At 25.4% G+C, this 17054-nt stretch overlaps 1 protein-coding gene across 1 annotated transcript; it reads right to left on the bottom strand.

Annotated features, from left to right (window-relative positions):
• Positions 1 to 1994: 1994 nt before the first annotated feature.
• On the bottom strand, positions 1995 to 2843 carry LOC124921320. The gene has a single exon (XM_047461957.1). It carries the CDS (start codon positions 2784 to 2786, stop codon positions 2178 to 2180), a length of 609 nt encoding a protein of 202 aa, XP_047317913.1. The 5' UTR covers positions 2787 to 2843; the 3' UTR covers positions 1995 to 2177.
• Between the last annotated feature and the right edge of the window lie 14211 nt (positions 2844 to 17054).

The raw sequence follows: 17054 nt of genomic DNA, 5'->3' as shown, positions 1-17054 counted from the left end.
CTCAACTATAACATAAGTCCAAATTTGCGCCATTTTCAATTCTTACATGTTTTTCTGCATTGAATTATGTTTTCAGCCATTTGACCATATGATTTTTCAAGTTGCTCATCTTTTTCAATGCAAGTATGAATTATTATTTTTTATTTCAATCTATATAAATTAAATTATATATTCTTACAAGATTTGTCACCACCTTAAATTTCATTAAATAATCTAACTGATAAGAGTTTTTTTGCTTAAAACCATATATCTTAAATTCAATTCTTATTAAGAACGACTTAAATTAAAATGAGATCATTATTGTTGATTTCTACTTTAAAAAAAAAAAACCATACTTAAATTGACCTAACTTAAGCCCATTAGATAATAAGTATTAGTTAGTTGTTAAACTTGAGATTTATTATATTACTAGTATAAAATTATAGTCTTTCAACATAACTTTAAACTTAATTAACACACACACACAAAGAATATATTGTGACATAGTAAAAAAAGATATAATAAGATTTCATTTAGTTAATAAAGATTCAAATAAGGGTTGTACCATTATAAAAAAAATCTAAGACTTGAATTAATCCCAAAAGTTGAGATCAAATTGTTTTAAACCAAAAGATGCAACATTTGGAGACTTGGTCTAAATGGTTGAGAATTAACAAAAGGAACAAAAATCAAACTAGTAGTCCAATAGTTGAATTTAATAAAAATGAATTTTTAAGAGTTTAAAATTACTTTAAGCCAATAAACACAGCCTAAAAGAACAAACAAAATGTTACCCAAAATTTTAAGAAATTGTCATCACCACCAATCAACCACATCCAAACCCGAGATCGATTGCACCAACCACAAGCTTTGTCCAACACAGATAATTGTTGAGCTACTGGTTAGAATCAAAACCCTCCTTGAAGTGAGGGCTGTCTTATTGGCTAACTTATCTTTATAGGAAGGTTTGTTCAAAATCCATGAAAAAAAAACATGATTTCAAATAAGGCCATATATATGTCATGCTAACTAGACATAGTCACATAAATAAAACTAATTAGAGGAATGAAGAGATAAACAAAACTTCTGAATACCTTATAAATTGAGCCTACCAAATATTGTATCTATTTAAGCAAAATAATTGAAATAATTTTTAAAAAATTTTTCCTAAAAACTTTGGAAGAAGTTATTATGACTCGTACCGTCGTGATCTCTCAATCAAATTAATACGGTTTTAGTGAGAATCAAATGTTTTTTTAATATAATATTTTTAAGCAAAAGAATGAGCAAATACTGAATAGTGATGGTGATCATTAAATATCCTCCAATGTCCAAACCAATGGGTAAAATTGATTTCAAAAGTAAGGAGTGGCTCTAACACCTCTAACACAACTGTCCAATTAAGTCTCTTTCTTGGAAAAGGTAAGTCAGGTCCATAAGACACCAATTTTAATTAATTCATTAAATTTTATAACCCTTCATTTACAATTATTATTTTAATTTTAATTATTTTATGTGTTTTTTTTTTTGGTGGGACCCGTAATAATCCAAATCCATCACCTTCTAATAAAAGAAGGAAAATGATTTTCCTATCTATTTGGGATGGTGGACCCCACCACCACATCATATAATTGTTTATCATTTCCTTCACCTTTCATCACTCCACATTGATCCGAAAACCTTATTCGATCTCCATTTATTTTAATTTAATATTAATTTTTTATTAATTATATTATTTAATTAATAAATGAAATAAAACAATTAAACTCCATCCCACCTTCCCACTTACTTTGCTTTTTGCTCCCACAGCATCAGATCCAAGAAGAGAAAATAAAATTCAATGACATGAGCTAGTTAACAAATGAGTGGTTAAAATTGGAGATTCATGTCACTAGAGTGTGACATCCCTAAAAAACGATTACATTTGAGATAAACCCTAATATAATGGTTCGGTATTGGAAATAGTCGAATTAAAAAACTAAAACGTGTTTGATTCTCAGTGAAAGCATTTTGAATGAAAACGATAAAACACGATTGTAAGTGTACTGATAGTAGTTCGTAGTTCAAACGAAATAAAAAAGATTTGAGATAAATAATAATAAACTCAAACCCAATCCAAACTTATAATTACTTCTTGTAGTCAAGATTCGATAAAAGAAAAAAATGGAAAAAGGGATATGAATTTGTTGGGTTTGACTCTAGCCATCGAAACCGGTTTGACTCCAAACAGCATCCCGAACACGTCTCATATCGCGACCCTTCAAGGTCCTTCCAACACCTTCAAACACCGATTTAGCCGCCATTTTCCGATACTCTCTAGCCAAATACTCATGAGGAGGAATTACAATCTCCGATTCCCGTTCATCAACACCATCGTCCGATTCACAATGCATCGACTCAACCGAGTCCACACGGTATATCTTTGACCAATCAGGAACGTTAACCGGCGCCGACGTTGCCGCCATCATGTTCCGTCCTCCTCCTCCTCCCTGACGATACTGATGTATAATCCTCGGACACGTGTTATTATCCTCGAACGCCAGCGACAACCCTCCTACCTGCTGTTGCCGCCGACCGCGATCGACGTTGTCTTGTCGGGAAATCCTAACAGGGGTGCGTGTTTCCCACTCGCTTCTCATCATCATAGATGACTGTTCATCTTGACCGTCGCCGTCAACCATCGATGACCAAACGTCTTCTTCCTCGAGTTCAGGTGAATCGTTTGGGCAATCTTGCCCATAGCTGTAGATTCCGATTCCGAGTGCCCGTTCGCTTCTGCTGATCGTTAATTTCCGACCTTTAACCATTAATTGGCTATAATAATCGCCGGAAAATTCTTTATATAATATGCATGTAGCAGCTTATGGTCTTATATATATATATATATAGGATTAGGATTTGGAAGAAGGGAGAATAGAATGAAATGAAATGAAGGGGTGGCGGAATTTCATGTGAATTTGGAGTTCATTTAAGGGTAAGAATTTGAGAATATGAGGACATATGGTGAGAATGGAAGACGAGAAAGAGGTATAGTAAAATGATATGACAGCAAAGTGCGTTTCATTAGCTGAATATACTACTCTGTTTAGATAATGGGCCCTAATTTTCAACTCTTCTTTTTTTTCTTTTTTTTCTTGTTAAATCTTTTTATTTTTTTTATTATTTATAAAAAGAAGTTCATTTTCATATATAAATTATATTAACAAAGAATGTGACTTTGGTGGGTTTTGTTTGATCAATTTATTATTAATTTAATCCATATATTATCAGAGAAATTCAAATATCCACACATCATCTATGTTTACCTAAAAGATAGGAATGACTTATTTTCTATAGCCATAAGTTGCAATAATAATTATAAAAAGAAATTTAGACCACCAAGTATATAATTCATGTTTTGGACGTAACAACTTATAACCTGTTCCTCATAATTTGCATCCATCACTATTTCAAAATTTGATTTTCTAATTCTTTTCTCCTTCTCTATCTTTCATGGAATACAATTTCAAAAGTCAAAATCACCATTGAAGTCATAATTAAAAGTCTTTTGTTGTTCCATCTTTCTAAGTATAGTAATAACTTTAAAAAAATCATTTATTTTTGGTTATTCATAAATATAATTTTATTATTAAATAATTTATGCACGACTTAAAAAAATAATATAGATGTTTCAAAAACATTTGGTATACATTGAATATTTTGAAATTTCTTTTAAAACATCATTTCTCCATTTTATTTCTTAATTTTTGCCAAACTTTTGTACTTTCACTTAGTATATCTAGAATACATATTATCATTATGATCATAAGCTATATGTGTGACAACTATTTATATCAAACTTGCATGAATTGAACACTCTAATTTCACTTAGGACCAACCTAATTAGTCACATGATATCCAATTTTGAACCGATTAAGGGACATATATATGCACCCATCTATTCTCAATCATATTATCATTTGTAGTCGAAGTCTTATAATTGAGAATGTATTGCATTTACAATATGTTCATCTAAATTTTATATTTTTAATATTGAAAGCTAACATAACCCTATAATGATATTCACTGTAATATTTGGTCTCTTAGAAACCACTTTTACCACTTGAACTATTAATAAGTTAAAAAAAATATTCATATACATGTATACACTATAAAAGTAAGTACAATTTGGATTGATTTTTAATATATTGGTTTACAAATTCTTGCATTTCTATTATTATCTCAAATTCATTGATTATATATCGTCTTAATGAAAATATAATAAGGAAAACATATTTCGGGCTAGTTTGATTCAGCTTAATCTCTGTTTATTAACGCTAGCTTATTCAGCTTACACTAATAAAAAAAAATGGTCTTTCACGACCAAAAGAAACGATTGGTATAAAGACCCATCGGCATTATAAAGATAACACTAATGGGCCTTTATACCAATTGGTGAACGAGTGTATACACCGATTGACTTGAAAACCAATCGATACAATCCCATAAAACACCGCGAAATAAATGACGCCATCTTTTGGCACTTTTATGCAACATTAGTACGGATTGGTTGCTTTACCAATCGGTGATAGGCCCTTAGTATCGATTGGTACGTCTACCAATCGGTGATTTCTATTTAATTAGAAACCCGAGAGATTTTTTCTTTCTCTCTTCTTTCCCCGATCTGAAATCATCCCTTGCTGTCGCTGCCGTCCGAAACCCTTTCCGAAGCCGCTCCTCTCTTACAACTGCCGCCGCTTCTAGTTTCAGGAAGAGCAGACCAGGTTTCTATCATTCTCCTCATCTATTTCCCACCTTCTTCTATCGATCTTATCTAGTCTTAATCAATCTTATCTAGTCATCATGATATTATATGGCATACATTTACAAGGCGAAGGGGAAAAATAACGCATTGAGATCAATTGAAGTAAAACCAATCTATATAGGGTAATACCGATTGATAACCATGGTAGTACCGATTGGTAAACCAATCAGTATAAACCCTTTTTTTACTAGTGTTATTCGCAAATACGTTTGATATGATCTCATTTATTAATCGGTGTTACTACATAGGGTAACACCGAGAGAGATTTTATCGATTGAGACTGATTGGAGTAAAACTAATTGGTATAGGGTAATACCGATTGGTAACTATGGTAGTACCGATTGGTAAACCAAACGGTATAGACCCTTTTTATACTAGTGTTATTCGCAAATACGATTGATATGATCTTAGCTTATTAATCGTTAAGTTTGAGTATATTTTATTTAGCTTATAGGTCAACTTATTTATTTTTTATATTTATAATATTATTTAATAATTAATTATATATATATATAATGTTATATATATTAATTTAATTTAAATTAAATTAAAAAAATAATATATTTGAAAATAAAACATATTAATTTTTTTAAAATTTTGTTAATATATAATTTTAAATATTAATAAATGATTTAAATTAAAAAATAATATATTTTAAAATAAATGATATAAATATATTAATTTTTATAAATATATAATTTTTATAAACATATAAATATGATATAAATATATATATATATATATAAATATATAAATATTTAATAATAAGAAATGAAGTTGTTAGTCGTTGGATAGAGAAATGAACAAAATATGAGAGAGTTGAGACTTGAGATAATGAGATAAATTATAGGTTTGAAATATATATATATATATATATATATATATATATATATATATATATATATATATATATATATATATATATATATTTTATTTTCTTTCTTCTACACATGCGGGAGGTTAGGATTAAATTTGTGGTCTTGCTTTCTTTCTCTAATCATTTCTCTAAATAAAATTATTAAAAATATTTGAAATAAATAAAAAAAATGAATAAAATAATTAGGTAAACGTTTGATTATAATTTTGTGCAGGAGCTCATTACTATTGTAGTTTATTAGGTAAATGCTCTAACGCAATATTTAAACGCGGAATCAAAAGGAGGTTTTCAAACTAAAGTTTTTTTTTTACCTTCTATCATTGTATATGATATTTTCTATCCTATTTTTGTTTTATCTTGTATTGTGTTATCAGTTAGACTTTTAGGCCTTATTAGGTTTGAATTTTTTAAATAATTCAAATAAAATCAAAAATTATTTCGCTCTCTATTATTTGTCACGTCACTCAAATTATTAACCAAAATATTAAAATGTCCTATATTTTAAATTATTATTTTTTATTTTATTTTTATATATCAATACCTTTAAAATTTTTTACCAAAATAATTTTTATCACTAAAAATTATCATTAATCATTATTTTTTTTCAACCTTCTAAGTTTTTTAAATAACTCAAATTCTCCAAACAATATATATATATTTATTGATGAGACAACTTTGGATTTTTTATTTATTTATTATTATTATTATTTTTAGATATGGTTGTTTTAAAACTTTTTGTCTATTTTCAGTTTAGCAATTTTATTTAATAAAAAAAAGAATCTTTAGTTAAAGTAAAAGAAAAAAAAATCAATTGGAGCCCACTTTCATACCAAATGTGATGACATCCTATCCCAAAACTCCTATGCCAATTACCAAAACACTGACATGCCACGCAACTTGATGTACTTATGATATATTAGTACTATTTTTACTTCTAGGCTTGTTTAGTCTTAAGAACCATTCCAAACAAAACTATAAAATTGTAACTCTAAATACAAATGTTTTACAAACAAGGCCTAGGGTTTGTTCGAGTCTGCGGGTTTTATTAACATCGAGGTGTCTAGACAAGCTTGATCATCTTGACTATTCTCGATGAGAAGATCGTGACATGCATGATCAAAATGATACATTTAACAAACAAGGCCTAGGGTTTTTTCGAGTTTGCGGGTTTTATTAACATCGAGGTGTCTAGACAAGCTTGACCATCTTGACTAATCTCGGGATTGTTTGAATTTTTTGGGTCACTTGTATAATAAATAATTGTGCATATGTCATATTTAATATAAGTCAAAATAATGTAATCTAATGTGAAATTAAGTTTATGGCTTATGGGTGTATTTGTCATGAATATAAAGTGAGAATACCTAAGTGATATTTCTAATTTTATGAAGGGGCTAAATTAGAAATTGTCAAACCATAATAATTAACTTATTGTTGGTTATATGTAACGGTAATGGTCCTCATTTGATGTAACGTCAATTCTCATTTGCGTCCCCATCAACAGAGAGAGAAATCTATTGACTTACTCATCAAATGGAAGAACCATTCCACATAAAGAAAGTCTAAAGAAATTGAGGATTAAAGACGTTTTCTATTACAAGGAAAGAGAAGATTCATGCGATTAAATTAAGGTACGCTTTCACCGCATTCAGATTTTAATTTCTCACACATTAAATTATAATCTAATTAAGATAATTCTAACAGAGATGACCCTGGCATGGCATACATATATAAGATGGAAATGATATGTTTAAATGTCATCCTTCATTTCCAATATTTTAACCTATCTTGTTATGTTGTAAGAAATAAAACAAATACAAACATAATATATTTTAAATGACAAATGAAATAAGCAGTAACACGTGGACGTATCTATTGGAAGTGGGTCCATACTCCACGTGGACAAATGGTTACCTGTGAAATTTGTCTAAAAGCATATGATGCCGTGAATAAGATGAGGTTGAGTGTGATTTATGATTAGCATAATTAATTAATCAATCTTATTACTATTTAATTAATTAAATAAAAGATGAAAAAATGGCAAAAGTATTTCAATTGATGGGCAGTGCACATTGGGTGGATGAGAATTGTTTAAATTGGGACCCACCGTCTGTAATTTGTGATCCAAACAAAAACCCAAACCTTATCATCATCTACCAATCACTGTCAAATCATTTCACACCAAAGCTACAATTAATTAATTAATTAATTAATTAAATATAGTCATTACTTATTTGATGATAAACATTCAATTGATTGATGATTAAACATGAGTTGAGGGATAGGTAGGGTCCGATGAGAAATATTGTCTCTCAGTGAAATCAAACCTAACTAGCGGTTTTTATTAGTGAATATGATGTAGGGTAGTAGGGTAAGTTCACATTTTTTTTATATGACATCGGATATTATTTAGGACATGTTTGGATTAAATTTTTTTAAAATATAGAAGTGAAAAAAATAATGATGGTTAATAATTTTAAAAAAATGATGATTATTTTTGATAAAAAGATTTAAAGGGTATTGATATATATAAATAAAATAAAAGTAATAATTTAAAATAGAGAGTATTTTAGTATTTTGGTTAATGAAATGAATAATTTGATTGTTGAGAAGTGATTGATTAAAATATTAATTTTGTTTGAATTATTTTAAAAATTCAAACCGAACAAGACCTTAGAGCTTGTTTGATCTTTTGTTATTGAAATAAAACCAGTTTTTTATGTCAAAATTCAACAATTATATCAATTATCTAATCAATTATTTTATTAATTTAAACACCAAAATTTTTATATATTTTTTAATATAAAATAAAAATATAGAAAGAAAGGAAAATTTGATCAAAAAATTTATTTAAAAATCAGTTTTTGTTTTTGTTTTAATCAAACAAAACCCCATTAACCACCCCTTCAAACAAGGCCTTAGTTAAAAAGTAAGTAAGCATAATTTCTAAAGAATCTTCCGAATACACACACGAGGGTGTTAGTTTGTGAGTTAACATTAGTGATTATTAATTTGTGATTAGTTTTTGGAGTTAGTATAACTACTTAAAAAACAGCCTTTATTGAAATTATTGTTACCATAAAGAAGAATTTGTTGTTATTTGTTATGAGGATTGATCATAATATTGGGGTTGAATTTCTATCTAGAAAAGTAAAAATAATTATTGTAACTTTCAATTTTTAAAAATTAATAAATATAACCGCTTCCCATCCGATTCTTCTGTTTCCATACCTACAATGAACAGACTTTCTTGGGACTCACAAAGAAACAATGTATAGGATGATGGGACCACACCTATCACTCAAATTATAAGTATCCTATGCACGGTGATAAAACAATCGGATTTATTTATTTTGTTATTGGAGTAAAATAATATTTAAACTTTAAATATATAATATAGAGACAATTGAATTAAGCTGAAGGGTTAAATTGATGTTATTTATTGGGTCGATTGAATTTTGAAATATGAGTCTTCTAATGGTTAAAATTATATAAAAACGTTGTTTTGTTTTAACGGTTTCAACCGCCGTTAATTATTATATATGTGTGACATTATAAATCAATAAATAATAAAAAATTCATATAACTAATTTAATTACCGAACAACAACGAAAGAATGATTTTTATCACTGAATTTAAGAGAATAAGTAGTAAAAAAATCTTCAATTCGTTAAAATTGGTATTTAAATTATTGACTTGAATCTTCTATTTATTTATGTATTTGTAAATATAACGTAGATAATAAGTTAACTACGTCTAAAACGGTTAAGGCAAAACCTCGTTTTTGTATAACTTTAATATTTATACTAATTTGAAAGAAGATATCTGAAATCTGGAGCTGAATTTAACAATTCGACCATTGAACTAGAGTAGGTTAAATTATATTTTGAGTCAGGATAAGTATTTGAGTATATAGATCATTAAAAAAAGAATAACCAACATAATTTAGCTTAAATAAAAATACATGACACAATTGATAAGAAAACACAAAATAATTATAAAAAATATTGTACTATTAAAGGTAAGTAATTAAATTTCCAACAGAAATAAATCAGTTACATGTGCAGCATGTGTTTTTCTTTAAAAAATAAACGGATTTCCCATTTGGAGCCATCCAACTTGGTCCACTGTGATAGGAAAATTGATATCACATGATCATAATGATAAGAATACAACAACAACAACAATAATAATAATAATAATAATAATAATAATAATAATAATAATAATAATAATAATAATAATAATAATAATAATAATAATACATGGTAACTAACTTGTATGCGCAAATTTATTATCAGACCATATTTAATTGCATATTTCTAACTCAATTTTCAAGAGAGCTGATTGACATTTACCTAATTAATTCTCATTTATTAGTTTTTCAATCATTATCCAACACCGTGACAAATATTAATGTTCCCAACCAACATGAACTGTTAATTGGTTAGTTATATTAAATAATTCATTAATCTATATTGACAAACATATTAAATTATTATAAAATCTGCTAAATAAACTTAATACAAGTTATTCAATTGTAAATTTCTACATCTAAAATTCAAACGGACAATCAACCGAGTAAAGAACAGTAAATAAAATAAAACAACATCAAGATTTATGTCTATTTAAAAAAAAAAAAAAGACTCAGAAGATTGAAAAAAGACATTATTGATTAATCTAAAGCTAACATGAATATAGATATGCTCGTTTCTTTATATTATTTCAGAATTTTCTCACCGTTAGATGCTTAATTTACTCTATGTAATTTATAGTTTACATTTTTAATTTTGTCTTTTGTTTTTTTAATCACCTTGTCGTGGTCTATTATTTGATTGTTGGGAACACGGTGACAGATCTACTATGCGATTTCTAAACATATGTTCCGTTTAACTGACATTTACTTCATTCTCTTTGAGACTTCTAGTCTCGAGTTAGGCAATTCTCAGAATTTGTTATCATGCCGGATAAAAAAAAATAGAAAAAAGGTAATTTGAGATAATTCTACCTATTCAAAATGATCAAATTTAATTAGATGTTATCAATTCTTTAGTGACATATATAGACATTTTTATATATTAATGTTACTAACTAATGACACATTTAACTTGTTTTCTTACACCTTACTGATTAAAGGCAATGCAATTACTTTTAGTTTTCTTATAGTTTGGTTAAAAGTTTTGCAAACTTGAAATAAATAATTTAAAAACCTACTTGAAATAAATAATTTATCAACATTTTTTGTTCGCTATTTATTTTCTTGTGATATATTTAATGTAAAATTAATCTGAAATAATAGCGGTGCCAAACTTTGAATAGGCCACGCTATATAATTTATGTATCAAACCTAGATGTGTGTGCTTATTTTTATTTTTATTTTTTATAAAACATTTTAAGTTACATAATTAATTCGAACTACTTCTGATCTCTTTCATTTTAATTGATTGATGGATTGCACTACAAATAAATAATGAAAATAGTACTTGTCCATGTGATTTGTATACATTCAGGATTTATTAGGATTTGAGTTTTTAAAATAATTAAAAAAGTAATGATTATTTATGATTTAAAAAAAAACATTTTTGTATAAAAATTAAAAAATATTAATATATAATAATAAAATAAAAATAATAGTTTAAAATAAAAAGTATTTTAATATTTATTTTATAAATTAAATAATATGTTAGATGAAAAATAATAAAATAATATTTAATTATTTATTACTCCAATCAAACATGCGCTTACATTAAATACTTAATTTAGCCCATATATGGCGGCTATGCCAGATCGTTAGCTTGAATTTTTAAGTTACAAAGAATTATTAATAATAATAATAATAATAATAATAATAATAATAAATTTTAGTTGAGATTATGGTAGAGTAAATAGTTAAACCCAATTACATTATATTTTTTAATAAAATAAATTTATCCAACTAAATTTCTCGTGTCCATAGTTTAATTTTTTTTTACAGCTTTAACATGTTTTCCCTCTATAATATTAAATAAGAAAATCAATGTAATAAACAATTTAAATTATTATAAATATAATTTAGTTAATTATATTATTAACAAGTTTGGATATTAAACATGAGAGAAACCACCCTGGTTACATCAACTTTCAGTCTGAGTAATTTGAATGAACTTATTTTAATTCAAATCCAACCGAACGCAATCTTATCAAAATCAAAAATATTTAATAAATTATTAATTTTGGGAAAACTCTTTTTTTTGTCCACTCTTAAATCAGATGGATACAACCATCTCGAGCAACCAATAAGCTCGTTGTCAAGGAAATGTGGATATTGAAACAATTAATGGTTATAGTTGATCAAGCCAGACTACACTTTTATTGGTTGCCGAATGGATTGAGTCATCTTGGTGTAGCAAAACTCGTATTTTATATTTTTAGTAATGAACAAATGTTGGCAATAAACATGTTGCTCTAATCGTTGTGTTAGTTAATGAAGATAATGTCGTGCACATGTAAACCAATGTTTGTACTACACTCCACGATTGCATGTGGAGGTTGTCATCCCACATGAGCGAGTTGTTGCGCCTTTTAAAACTAGCAATGTCACTTTTATAACACTTTGACGTGAATATTTTTCATGCTGGTTATTATGAGCGAGTTATTGACGATCTTGCTAGGTTTGCACTAACAAACAAATTGATAAGCATTAAAGAAATTGAGGCGAATGAGTGAATCATAAACATACAAAGAAAGGTTAAGAATACTTAAAATATTTTTGAAATAAAATAACAATGAGAAACCAAAATTTATTAAATAGAAAATAGAAACATTCAATAAAATGGTTAGAAAAAGTCAAATAGAGTAAAAATCAGTTATATATATATATATTCTAAATAAAAGATTTGAAAAAATTAGAATATAGATAGATTTTTAATTATTTATTTATTTTTAAAATCTTTATAACAACATAACAAATTTATTGTATTTGTATTTTATATTGAATAATTTGTTTTCAACCTATACGCGCGTTCAAAAGCGTCGAATAAAGTTTGAATGTTTCAAAAAATGTGTAATGTATAAAAATAATTAAAATATATATATATATATATATATATATATATATATATATATATATATATATATATATAATTGCTACTTTGTTTTTAGAATTACTCTAACCTAATTCAGAAAAAAGCAAATATTTTGTTTCCCAAATATCCATTGATCCATTTATAATTATGTAACTAATTTTTGTTGGTGTTTCACAATTAATTTTTAACTTTAAGTATAAATATTATGAATTGGTGCAATAATTTTATTTGTTTTAAATTATAATTTGAAAAAGAACTATATTATTAGTAAAACAATTAGAATATTTAATAATATATATATATATATATATATATATTATCTCAAATAAAACTCAAAATCACCTTTAAAAAAAATGTTATGGATTATAATTAATAAAATTATTATTTAGAAAATAATTTATACGGAATAAAAAGTAATTTTAATTTTAATAATTTATAAATGAGACTGACCACTTTATTTTTGTTGACAGATTTTAAATAAATTAAAGAATCGAGAATAATGTTTACTTTTTCATTGCATGAGAAATTGGACATTGATTATATTAATTAATTTGTTTCTGTTACTTTTAAAAACAATATTTTTTCACTAATAATTAAATAAACTGTCCTATATATATACATATAATAAATGTAGTATCAATATGAACAGGATTCAGGATCAAGAATCAGAATCTCCTTCAAACCATGCACATCTGTTTTCCATTCATTGGTTTTCCAGATTGGATGTATTAATTTAATTGCATTTGCATGTTCAAATTATTTCATATATATTTTTGGATGATTTGGTAGTTTATTCTTTATAAGGTTTATCTACTAATTAAAATAATTTATTATGTTTATATATTTAATTGTTTCAATTTATAAAAAAATTCAAATTATCAAACTTATTTCGTTAAATGTTTTATGTTTGATTTTATTTAGTTGGGTTAACTAATTAGCTAAAACTCTTATTAGGCAATTGTGATTTATTAACGTTATAGTTTATAACTGAGGGTTTGATCTAGCTTATTTGCTAAACGCTTAAATATGTTTGATAATATTCAATTTATTTTAATCGTTAACGTTGAGTGTTTTTTTACGTTTAATTGCTTTAATACCCCTTATTTACTTTAGATTATGCATTTTATTCACGAAACACTCGTATATGTTTGATTATATAATTTATACGAAAAAACTTATTCACTCAAATTACTTGTAACAACGAACTTATTCCCTAACCTAATATTTATTAGGGTCTTACAATTATAGGTTGAAAAGACATAAAAAAAAATATATATAATAATAAAAAGAAATCAAAGAAAATTAAATATTCCCAGCTAAAAGGTTCTCATTTGAGATATTGATTGAACTTTCTTATTATTAAACATTTTTTTTCTACGATTTATATAATTCATCAACCAATAATTGAGAGATGAGAAATAAAAGGTATACACAACATTAGATATTAGTTTATGAGATATTAAAAAGGGCACCTAAATTTTATTTTCTTACAATTTGTTTTAAATAAAGTAATTCCTTTTGTCTATCTTTTGGGGGTTAAAAGATTCTTAAATTAATTAACTGATTTTTTGGGATAAATTATTATTAATTAAACAATCAGGACCCTAAGCACAAATTTCATCTTTTAAATTTTATTTGACCAATTTAAATATTAAGTATTTAATTTATATTATTTATCATTTATTATTAAGACATTTAATTCATACAACTTTACTGATTTTTTAATAGAGAAATATATATAATATATGTAAATCTAAGATTAATCCAAAAGAATTAAATTACTTAATGTAGTTAAGATATCTACGATTTTATTTGACTGAAATATAAAATTTTAATATAATACATATATTAAGGTCAAATATATGATATATCAAAATAATAAATTTATTTCGATCATCAATTTCACTGAGCTTGTACTTAAAAAATAAATATATTAATGTGGTGGATGCTAAATAAGTGATGTAAATATTACCCAATTTAAAATATTAAAGTATGCAAATTTATTTTTAATTGATATTTATTAAGCAATTTAATTATTTTTTTTGTTAAATTTTAAAATTTCAAAAAATAATTTAATTAATGATTGTTTATTATATATTTATTTAAGTAAAATATGATATTTTAAATAATTATTATTTATTACTATTTGAAATTGTTATTATGTTATTTTTTTACTTAATTTTATTTAATTATTTGTTTAAAATTTATTTGATAAGATATTTAATGTGAAGTTTAAAGTATATATAAAAATTATTAAATTTAGTCAATATATGATCTGATAAAATATAAATTGAGACCGAAATAAAATTTAGGAATGCAATCATAAATAAAAGTAAAATAATTTTAAAATGTAATTATTAATAAATAATAATAATCAGTCATGATCAACTATTAAAAGTAGGTCATTTCTAATTATTAATAGTACCAACGTGTGCATATGGGTCCCACCTTTTCTGTAATTCAGCTAGCTAGCCATGTGCCGACCACGTGACACCAATGTTTTTTCTTTCTTCAATTGTCTTATTTGTTATTTTGTATTTGGAATCTTATTAATTATATATATATATATATATATATATTTTAAATGCCAATTTATATTTTTCAATGTTAGATTCTCGGGTTCCTCTTTGGATTTATATGTTCAATTTTAATTTCTTAACAAGGTGAACATTGAAATTGATATTTTTTTTATTAGGGTCAGTTTGGATGATTGGAATTAAAATTAGAATTGATATTAATATTCTAATTTTAATTCCACTAAAATCGAAATTAATTTATAATTTAATTTTTTATTTGAAAAAAATATAAAATTATATTTGAAATCTAATTCATATATTAAAAATAATTTTAACATATATTATATATATTATTAAAATACTAGCTTGACACAATTTATCATTGCAACACTAATGTTAAAAGTTTTGACTGAAATTTCGATTCTCATTCAGAAAAAAAAAAATAATGATTCGAAATATTAATTTTTTAAATTAAAGAAATATATATATTTTATGACATTTTAAATTTTTAAGTTAAAAAATGTCAATTCAACATGTTAATTTTTTTTAATTAAAAAATAATATCAATTCAAATTACTAATTTACAAATTAAAAAAATACATTAGTTATTAAATATAATAATAACAATATTAAATAATAATAGTAAAATAATAAATTAATTTAGAGAATAATAATAATTAAATACTAATTATACTAAAATAATTTTAAATTTATATTTTCACTTTAATTAATTAAAGGGGTAACATCTTTTTATTCTTATACTATATACCAACCACAAAATTATAAATCATATAAAACTTATACCATTTTTATAATACAAACTAAACAATAATAATTATACAACTTATACTACCCTATATAATTTATAATTCTTAATTTATAATTTATTCTTTTTTATAAATTATACCATGTATAATTTGTATCACGCATATGTTACAAATAGCCATTCATACAAACTAAATAGCAATCAAATAGTGACTTCAATTGTCACAATTAATAAAAAATCAAAAAACAAAATGAAGAAAATTAAATCTTTCATTGCAAGTCTCATCAACTTAGTTAGTGACTTATTGCTCTTAATTAGAGAATCTAAAATAAATGTGACAAATTGAGTTTCCTTTCCTTGAACGTGACTATATATCTCATTCAATCTTAGATTAATCATTTTCTTTTCTTTTTTTTGCTTCTTTGAGTTATTTTTTTTAAAATTTCTTCAATGTGACTAAGCTCATTCTCATTTGTGACCTTGCCACATTAAATAAGAGCGCACTCAGGATTTGCTCTTTGTTTTTCATGGGTTCACTGATTCCTCAACTTCTTTTTCTCATGTTACTGATCCAAAATAAATATGTGGAACCTCTTCACAAATGAGTATTGTAACTTTCTAGTAAATGACCAATTCAATCACCGCGATCTGATCAACAATTTTATCGAGCTCAAAGATATTCACCAATCCTTAGTTATATCTTTCAATTGGTGTCTTGGGCAAGAATAATCTCAGTATTGAATTTGCTAATCTCTGTAGATTTCTTAAGTGGTAACAAAAATAATGTTCACATATTTGTAGGACAAACTCAAAGGCCACTAAAACAAAAGAGGATTAGTTTACTCTGTCCTCTATCGTAAACAATATGAACTAATCCTCTATTTGCTTAATTTCTTGCCACTCTTCTGAACTAAAATTGCATCACAGGCCTTGTTCGGATTGAGTTATCGTTTAGAGAGGGAAAATAAATAATGATTGATTATGATTATTAGAAGTTGAAAATATTTTTGGTAAAATTACCTTTTTAAAAGATATTGATATATAATAA

Source organism: Impatiens glandulifera, chromosome 1 (assembly GCF_907164915.1).
Source record: "Impatiens glandulifera chromosome 1, dImpGla2.1, whole genome shotgun sequence".
In the NCBI taxonomy this organism is placed as follows: domain Eukaryota; kingdom Viridiplantae; phylum Streptophyta; class Magnoliopsida; order Ericales; family Balsaminaceae; genus Impatiens; species Impatiens glandulifera.
The sequence above is the reverse complement of the archived record's forward strand: the minus strand, read 5'-3'. Positions and strand labels throughout refer to the sequence as shown.